The sequence below is a fragment of the Toxotes jaculatrix genome, chromosome 8, assembly GCF_017976425.1.
Source record: "Toxotes jaculatrix isolate fToxJac2 chromosome 8, fToxJac2.pri, whole genome shotgun sequence".
NCBI classification, from domain to species: Eukaryota; Metazoa; Chordata; class Actinopteri; family Toxotidae; genus Toxotes; species Toxotes jaculatrix.
In genome coordinates this window covers 22,996,523-23,005,897 of record NC_054401.1, presented here as the reverse complement: position 1 = coordinate 23,005,897, position 9,375 = coordinate 22,996,523, and the positions used below count along the sequence as shown (strand labels likewise).

The 9,375-nt window shown below is 44.2% G+C and overlaps 1 protein-coding gene across 2 annotated transcripts; it reads right to left on the bottom strand.

The window, feature by feature from the left end:
• Nucleotides 1-192: 192 nt before the first annotated feature.
• Nucleotides 193-9,172, bottom strand: pop1 (POP1 homolog, ribonuclease P/MRP subunit). Of its 2 annotated transcripts, none has more exons than XM_041044858.1 (16): nt 9,057-9,172; nt 8,714-8,825; nt 8,412-8,552; nt 7,875-8,050; nt 7,496-7,756; nt 7,301-7,388; nt 6,921-7,099; nt 6,495-6,769; nt 6,300-6,393; nt 6,090-6,198; nt 5,853-5,972; nt 4,326-4,447; nt 3,986-4,177; nt 3,122-3,276; nt 2,236-2,466; nt 193-1,555 (listed from the first exon to the last, which is right to left on the bottom strand). In XM_041044858.1, exons 2-16 carry the CDS (start codon nt 8,820-8,822, stop codon nt 856-858), a joined length of 2,952 nt encoding a protein of 983 aa, XP_040900792.1. In that variant the 5' UTR covers nt 8,823-8,825; nt 9,057-9,172; the 3' UTR covers nt 193-855. The 2 variants fall into 2 exon arrangements, with proteins under 2 accessions (XP_040900792.1, XP_040900793.1); XM_041044859.1 differs by having other exon boundaries at nt 8,714-8,874; nt 9,057-9,129.
• Nucleotides 9,173-9,375: the final 203 nt, after the last annotated feature.

Here is a 9,375-nt window from a genome sequence, read left to right as displayed (position 1 = left end):
CCACTGTTCGTGCCAGTGTAACTATAAAAAGAATGAATGTTAAAGTATCACTTGCTTAATGCATTTACTTATAAGGGCCAGACTATAATTTGCATTTCAGTGCTGGAGGTTAAATTATTAAGCGTGCTGTGGCACTTGTGTGATGTTACACAGGTGAAGGTGACAGGATTTACACACAGATGGCATATGCTGTCATGTGCAGTATTTTATTAGCTTATGTTCAAACAAAAACTTTTTCTGTGGCATTTTTAAACAGAAACTGGCACATTCCTCAAATCCAAACCCGTTAATCTGACTTTTTGAAAACAAAAGAATGCCACCAACATAAATGCTCTCAGCATCTTTCAGTCTGGATATAAAAGGAAGCACAATAAGCCATAAATTAATACCTTTTTGAAACCCAGTTGATAAAACACTTAACTGATATTTCTAACTGAAACTAAGTTTTCATTCAGGTCTATTTTTTAACTGATTCCTCTGACAAAGGAATTGATATGAAATGTGCAAAAACAACCAACATTATTCAGCTGAAACGATGAGGATGTCTCTGACAAGAGTAAAATATACACAACTAAAAATTCTCTTTTCAGTACTGACACCTGGTAGCAGGGTAGCTGGTCGTCATTCCACATGCATGGCATTAAGTCCTCAGCCAACACTGTAGGGTAGATGATGGCACAATACCAGAAAGATAGAGTAAAGGCACAGGGATTCTGTGAGATCACTTAGTTAATGACGCATCATGCAGCCTAATTGCATATAACCTTAGGACAAAAGTTGTGTTCATGTTTCTCCATTAAAGCAGAATTCAGAGTTTATGGGAAATCAAGTTCTGCATCTGATCAGATGCTTCAATCAGACCTCTATGTTGATTTTAGCAAAGCGGTAATGAAGGGACGTGGGGTTGCGCAACAGCAGCGTTCCTCTGTGTTCGCTCGGCTGGCTGAGGAGGGTGTTGACAAGACCAGCGACGCTGACAAACCCCAGAGCCTCCCCACAGCCTGCAGACAGGGAGAAGTCGCCCTGCGTGACCCAGCCTAGAGTCACTCTGGAGCAGTGAGAGATGATGCTCGGCAGGGGATCCGGCCACAGCCCGAAGATGAGATCTTTTGAAGTCTCCGAGGATAATTTGGGGTCTTCAGCAGAAGTGGCGAGGTTTGGTTCAGAGGCAGAGGGAAGGTCTGACCCTTTACCCTCAGTCTTGTCAGAGGACAAAGAGAAAGTAGCAGCTTTCTTGGAGCCCTTCTTTCTGCGTTTAATTCTGCTTTTAAAGTGGTTTCTGTGCGGTGGCTCCTGGGGGCCGCTGCTGTCGGACCCGTTGCTCAGCAGCTTCAGGTCCTCTGTGATTGGCACACACACCATGGCATGGAGCTCCGGTTTGCCCTTAGATAACAACGACAGACGCACCCACACCAGACTCATCCCGTGCTCTGTGAGAAACAACGTCGCAGCTGAAGAGTCGAGAGGCGGCACCTCCCCGACGCGCCGCCGCCTCTGACCTTTAGAGGTCGTGGGTCTGCACCAACCGGAGAGCAGTCTGAGAGACTTCCTGTTCCTAGGTAGCAAAGAAACAAGTAATATCCATTTATAACAAGTGATTAATATCAAGAGGGAAAGTTGCATTTTCATTTGCCCCATTAAACAACCTGAAAGACATAAAGTGTTTTTAAATTCCTTATGCTGAAAACAAAAAGGTCGCCGGCTGGACAATGGAAATCAATCCAATTTTTTCCTCATAAAGTCAGTCATTACTCAAAGCTTGTGTGATGGTTTTATGAGAACAGATGCAACTCTTCCCCTCTATTAATCTCTGTGATATATTGCAGCAATTTAAGGCTGGATGTACTTTGGGGATTCTCATCAGGGGACATTATGATGAAAGGGAGGCAGACTGGAGAAGTGCCATGCATCAAGCTTGTCAAAAGCTGCACTCGGGTCTGTTCATACAGAGGAGGAAAGAAGTAAGTGATAACTGGAGTCCAAAGCCAGAAATAAAAAATAAAAAAAAACAGTGCAGATTTCTGCTCAAGAGGCCTTTAAAAGTCAACTGTATTAATATTGTTAGATTTGATCTGGATGTGCAGGATGTTAAATGTCTGAAGGGACCTCAGCGTCAACCTGGGGTGGGCGTGTGTGTTTGGAGTCAGTTCTGACTGATGAGAGTTTGTTTTCACTAAAAAGAGGAGGATATAAATCACAAACAAGATTATAAAAGAAATAAAACAAAACATTCACCTCAGTACAGTGAAGCAGCTCTGAGGCTTTGTTACAGCGACATCTTGATGCGATGTCTCCTCCATAACCGTGTCAGGGTCTGTTGTGGTTTCGGTCGGGCTGTCTCTTTTCCTCTCCTGTCTTCCTTCCCTTGTGATAAGCTCCCATTCCTCAGCCAGCTGTTGCCATGGGCAACGGAACGGAGCCAGACAGCCATGTTTAATGTAATTGGTCCTTTTGGCGGGCGGACGCCTACGGAAGAGGTCGGAAGGTCAAACCCTTGTCAAACTGTTGGGCCAACCCTGCCAATTTATGTAACAAATCACGACTGTGCAGCAGTGGATAGGAGGGGATAAGCAGCATGCAGCCTTATTACCATCTCATCTGCATGGTGGGAAAGATCTGCATAATGGAAATTAACTGGGGTCAGAGCTTTGGAGTGCTTCCCCCTATCAAAACCTCTAATCCACTGACAATCTCAGCAGTTACTTAGACTGTAGGCTTGTTATCTTTTCCTTGCAGACGATTGCACAGTCATATGGTAACAGAACCACAACAAAGCTTTTTCCAGTCTCATCATCACCTTACTTCGGGTTTATATAACTGAAAACATGTTTCCTTAAGGTTTACAGGGTAGTTTTAAGTTTGCTAATGGTTAATTAAAATAAATTGTAGAACCATGATAGAAAACTGGACTTTTATATTCTGGGCAAGTTCTTAAGATCCTGTCTTCAGTCAGCAGGCTGACATTTTAGTTATATGCCAGAATAATATTACAAAATACACAAAAGGGTTTGGCAGTACAAGATGTCTGCAATGAATACCGGCTTTAACATGTTTCTGATAACAATAACCACACACAGCATTACTATTTTGGTTCCTCTTCTCAGCTTAGCTCTTAGCTGACCTTCTGAACTTGTCCAGGAGTTCGGCCTCCTGCTCCTCCTGAAAACGAATGCCCGCAGGGCAGTCTGGGTAATCATGGGGGAAGTGCGGGGCTCCTTTATTCTGAGAGTGTTTCAGACTCATATTCAGCCCACCGATGCGAACTCCTCTGTACACCTGGCAGAGAGAGAAATGAGTAAACATTGGATTGTAGGCGACCTGAGGGCTTCCAGTCTGCCTTTAAATTTCAAGGTACAGTTAACATTTTCACAGTGCTCGTCCAAACAAAATGGAACTGCCCCAAAACATGGACAAGGCATCCAAGTTATGCAAGTATCTTTCACAGAGCATTCTATACAGACACTGAATTATACACTGAATACGTTACCCAAATCTTCATTTGACCTGTTTCAACATTTGGACGACATATGCCGGCCAAATCAAATCCATCAAACTGAAGAATGTTGACAGTACACATGTCCAAGATGCAGGACAAACAAAGAAAAAGGAAATCTCATCTGAACACTGAAATTGTTGCTGAATTTTTTTGGGAGCTTGTAAATTTCAGTATGCAGCTAATTATCCCCTTTTTGTCCTCCCAGTGGACAAAGTTGGCCTTGTCCCTCTGCCTGATATTATAAACCTAATACATCTTAATGTCTACAGTTAGACTATGAGAAAAGGTTTCTACACCACGTAAAACCATACGATAGGCAGCAACTTATGAGAATTGAATTGATTGAGTGTTTTAAACAAAGTTAAACCAAATTTACTACTAATACTACTGCAGGAAAACAAAACTGCTGGTTGTGGCTGAATCCTGGAAGAAATGCAGAGATGATAAGGCAAAATTCAATCAAATAAAAGCACTGTCCATGCCACCTACCAGTGGGACCCAGAAGGCCATGCCCCAGCCTTTAGGAAGCAGCAGGTCCCATCCAGCACCCCAGGAGCTCATCTCATGTCCCACCTGCTTGCCAGGCTGGTGAACCAGCAGAATGGGGACTCGGCCCTGCAGGGGAGTGGTGCCCAGCCTGGAGCCTGGCACCAGCACCTCACTCCTCATACGGTTCAACTCCTGTGGCCAGACACAGAAATTGCGAAAGGTTAGACCAACATCGAAGCTTATCTTTCATAAATAGAGATGTTGGTGCAAAAAAAGGGGCAATAACAATTACTGAGAATGACTGTGTGACATTTATGGTGGTAAGAAAATGATAAGCTACCTGCTCTGATATCTTGTTATCGGTGACGTTGTCCCGTACAGACTGCTCCCACAGGAAACTCTGACAGCAGTGTTCTGGCACTCCTTGTAGCATCAGCTCCCTCCTCTTCTCCTCGTCCACCTCTGGAAGAGACACACAGTGCAAACACATGGCACGCTCCTGTATGACCAGCATCACTAGCGCCTGTGACATATGGAGTTTTCTATGTCTGATTTATAACCCAAAATCTAAATGAGCAGCGACTTGATCGCTGGTTAATAAAACAACCGTGGAAACAAGAAGATGCTGTAAAAAATAAAGAAATAAATTAACAAACAAACAGATAACTCAGTAACCTGCTTCCTGGAATAGGTCTTCAAGCCCTGGATCTCCACCCACGTGAATCAAGCACTACTGGCGACTGAGTTTGCAAAGCCTGAACTTGATCTGCTGAAAAATATTCAACTGCCAATGTCTCTCATGAAACTAGAGCCACCTTTCACTGCTCTCCTTCTAATCCACAGGAAAACTGAAGATGAGACAGAGCTTTGGTGTTTAAAACAGGATCTTGTGATTAAATGTCACCGTGACATGATTTGAAGAATAATCTTGGTTAGTTTAAGCCTGGGCCTTCTGTTATGGCTGCAGATGCTGATCAAGGTCCTTAAGAATACTAACAAAAAAAGATGTATCTTATATTTTCCTATGTTTGCTTTTAAATTCCTGTAAGATATTGGATATGGGTATTCCATTCAGTTAAATATATGGTGCCTTTCAAGGAGAAGTGATTAAATCCTGTTCCTCCGCCCTTATTACAATGTGAACACAGAAAAGGACTAACAACCAGCAAAGTAAACAAGGGTGTGTGTGTGTGTGTGAGCAATGAAGTATGGCATTAGACAGTTCTGCCCATGGTATTATCACTGAAATGTAATTTCCCTTGCATTATAGGTTTGATAGGACATTATAGGTTTTTCTTTGGTCTAATTTTATTGTAAAATAAAAATGTGCAAACTGTGAACAGCTCTGAAGTGACAGGATCGACAAAACACTTTCACCAGAACTGTGAAAACTAGAAAAACAAAGACGCTGTTTGAAAGCAGCCCTCATTGTCTTTGTAGTATCTCCTCATAGGCAGTGAATCAGCTGTTGTCAGTCGCTGTGGGTGCGTTCGGAGTACAGGGTCCTGCCAGGATTCGAACCTGGAACATCTGCATGGCCAGGCAGAGGCCCCCCCGGAGCACAGAACCAGATGTGTACTCACTGAAGCAACCTCAGGACCAGACACAACAGACTGATTCTGTGTTCAAATATACATGTATTATTTAATGATCGGGTGTCAGAACGTATGAAAAGGACTATTACGTCCATTTGCAAACTGTATGACGTGCAAGTCCACATTAGGAACCAGAGAGAGAAGAGATAGGATAACAATTACTGAATGATTCATGTCTGAGGAAATAATCTATGGTTTTCATGTCCTATTCATCATCTGTGTCTGTAAACAACCTGCCCACTCATCTGCCTGTTTGGCAGGTCAGACTTTACCTTGCGTCTGCTTTACACAGGGCAAAGCTTTAACCCTCTTTGTTGGTAAAGTCAGCCTGGGGTCATCTACAGCCAGACCCAGCACTGTGCCTGAGGGGAGCTCTCCCGTTGAATAGATGTCTGGATGAATTAAAACAGTCATTGTTAGACAAGCATGTGTGTCAGATGGCAAAATTATTAAAGACGAAAAAAAAACAACAACAATACTTTAATTCAGACTGAGAAATAAGAATAAACCTTTCAGTGTGTGAAATATATCAGCTTGCTGCTGATGCAGATTCATCTTGCTCTCGTCTTTGCAGTGCTCAGGCCACCAAAGGGACGACGGCTGGGATTTATTTATTTCCTTAAAAAAGGGAGAAAGAAATACACAGTTATTCAGTGTGAAATGTAAACATAGCTCAGAGGGGGCTCCACTTTTCATGTTGATAACACTGTAATCCTTACATCACAGGCTGTAGCGGCTTCCAAAGTTTCGGCCAGAACAGTGTGGGACTGTGGTCCAATCAGGCGAAAGCGTACGATCTCCATGGTGAGATCACTGCAACAGATTCACGAGTGAGATACAAACGCTGCAGGTAAAATAACCACCCATATGTTTACTCAGTCTGTATCTGAATCAAACCTGTAAACTGTACTAACTTTATAACTATTCCCGTTGAGCTGGACCTCCATGTGACCGGGGTGGTGGGAGATCTGGTTCCATCTCCCAGGATCTTCTTGGCAGGGGGTCCACTGGCATTCTTAGAGTTCCGCTTTCTCTTGGTTCCGGGGATCTGTATGGCCTCAGAGGTCTTTTCAGGTTTAAGTTCTGGTTCTGGGGTGGGAGCACCCTCTACAGGTGTTACCACAGGCACAACTGGAGGGACTACAGCCTCACAACATTGGCACACACTTTGCAACTCAGGGAGAAGATCCTGGACAAAGAACACAGTATCTGGAGTTAACAGCTTCGCTGATCTTGTCTTTTTAATGACTCGTTTCTATGGTTATGTTTGTAATTTCAATGATGTATATGCATTTGCATTAGTCAACAACGACGATTTAGACCTCTAAAACCCCTCATACCTGTTTAATAGTGGGATGAGCCCAGATCCACAGCTGTCTGTGAGTTGAGCCCTGTGTACGGGGTCTCCAGAGAAAGGTAACAGGGCCCAGGGGCTGCGAGGGGTAACACCCCGCTCTGAACACCACCACACTGCCCTGTCTTCGCCCTGAGAGACACGGTGCTGCAGCAAATGTAGGACCTGAAAACACACACCAACATGCATATTTCTCCAGTTACTGAAACATGAGCGCTGATAACTTGTCAGATTGTGTGAATCAGAAAAGACTCAAATGAGCTAAAAGAGTTAGTGTGAAAGTTAAAAATACAACCCAGTATAAAGGTATTAGTGGAGAAAGACTAAAACCTGTGTATCAGTTACTGGGTTAGGGAATAAACTTACCAGCTTCCTTGCTGGTCAGTTGTGACAGAGAAGCCAGCAGCTTGTCTTCCTCTCCCTGCAGCTCTATGCAGCAGTAGTATGAAAGATCCTGAGAGGACAGAACCAGAGAGTGATTTTACTAGTACTGAAATCTCCTTCCATACAATCCAGTGGAGTAAATGAAGAATGAAATGTATTCCCAGCCTGTGTGCTCACCTGCAACAAGCAGTGGCTGCTCATGGCTCTGTAGCAGGGGCGGTAACATTTGTATGTGGGTCTGTTCCCGAGGCAGTAGCCCCACTTTTTCACCATGTGGAAGCGCTTGGCGTGCCAAATGTGTGTCTCCAGCCATACGTTCTTCCTCTGACGGCGGTTGAACTCCAGCAGCAGGTTTCCGTGCCGGCGGCGCGCCTTGCGGCTCTTGCTCTTTGCCTGTTCCTTCTTCTTCTTCGAGCCAGCCTGGAGGCTCTTCTCCCGCTGGGAGAGGAAAGGAACGGAAATGTCACTGAAGAGTGAGAGTTGGTATGTGAAATAGGGAGAAATAAAGTGTTGAGTGAGACATTAAGATGTGAAAAGTAAGCATCCTAAACTTTACCATTCTGTTGGCCACATCTCTCAGTCTGCGAGGGAGCCGCTTGGTGTTGTGGCTCATGGCCCGTCTCCTCATGTGTTTGGGCAGGGCTCCGAACACATGGCAGCTGCCCGTCGTCTTGGTGACGGCTTTCAACATGGCACTCACCTCTGATGCCCTGGCCTTAGCAAAAGCACCAGCTGGGTAGGAACGGCAGCAGGAGAGAAGAGTGAAGGCACTGATTTTTAACTGTCATTCATCTGACAGTGACACTGCATTTGCATTTCAGAAGCAAGTTCATTCTTAGTTTCTTCCATTTCCATTTCCTTACATCCTAGTTTGAACGAAAGTTATGCACCACATTAATGGATCCAAAAACAAAAGCATTAAATTAAAAGCATTAAGCTGATCAAATCCTTTGGCCTGCAGTTTAATAAGTGATGACACTTGATCTCACTGGACAATTAACTTGGGTAGTGAAGACATTACACAATCCTCCTACCAAAAACACCTCATGATGCAGTCCAGTGTGAATCTGTACGAGGAGGACAATGTCTTTACCAGTGATGTACTTGGGCATTTCCTTGGCGTAGCTTCCACCATCCTTCCGGTGTCCACGGACCCATCCAATGCAGTGAGGGCTCTTCGACCTCTCTGTAGATGGATGGATGCCTGATGGACCATCACCACCACCACCACCACCTGTGGGAAGATTATCATTTTGACATAAATCACAGACACATGCAAAGTATGTGACCACACAGCAGCAGCGAGAGGATTGGAGGTTATGTTGAGAAGGGCACATACAGCATCACAAGAGTAGAAACAGAGACGAGGACACATAAACAGGGAGGGCAGAGTACCTCCGTTCTGCGCGCTGCTCTCCACATCCATGGGAGAGGATGGATACTGCACACTGGTGGGCTGGTTTCTCATCTTCTTCTCCCGCATCTTCACTTTGGCACTGGACATTTTCTACAGAAAACAAGGCGGCACACGTCTGAGACTCCAGCTGATGGACTTACTGTTGGTTAAACGAAAGAGCTGCAAACCGCAAGCAGCGACATGACTTGCCACTGTGCCTATCGCTAACGCCAGCTAGCTGACCACGTTACGTTACCCTGCGTAAAGTTTAGGTGTTTGTTTAACTAACGACAACACGAATAAAATATATCTTAAAAGACTAGCTAGATTGCATATGTTCACCTTTACGTTCCTGAGTATGACTGTATGTCAGGAGCGTTGTTCCAAACGTGTGGACCTTCTCCATTAACACTTAGCTACCATGTGACTTTCCATCATGCTGGTTGACGCGTGTTTGCTTCCGGGTGTGAGGTGTTCATGGGATTTGTGGTGTATAGGCGCAACAAAAAATATATTATTATCTCAGCATGCTTTCTGTTCAGATTGTGTGCCTACTTCTTGTGTTTTATATTAGACTGGAGTATGAAACATTTCTCTTTACCTGACCTAAAAATAAAATGAAAAAGAGGAATATATGTTCCGCGCGTCTACAATGTCATTT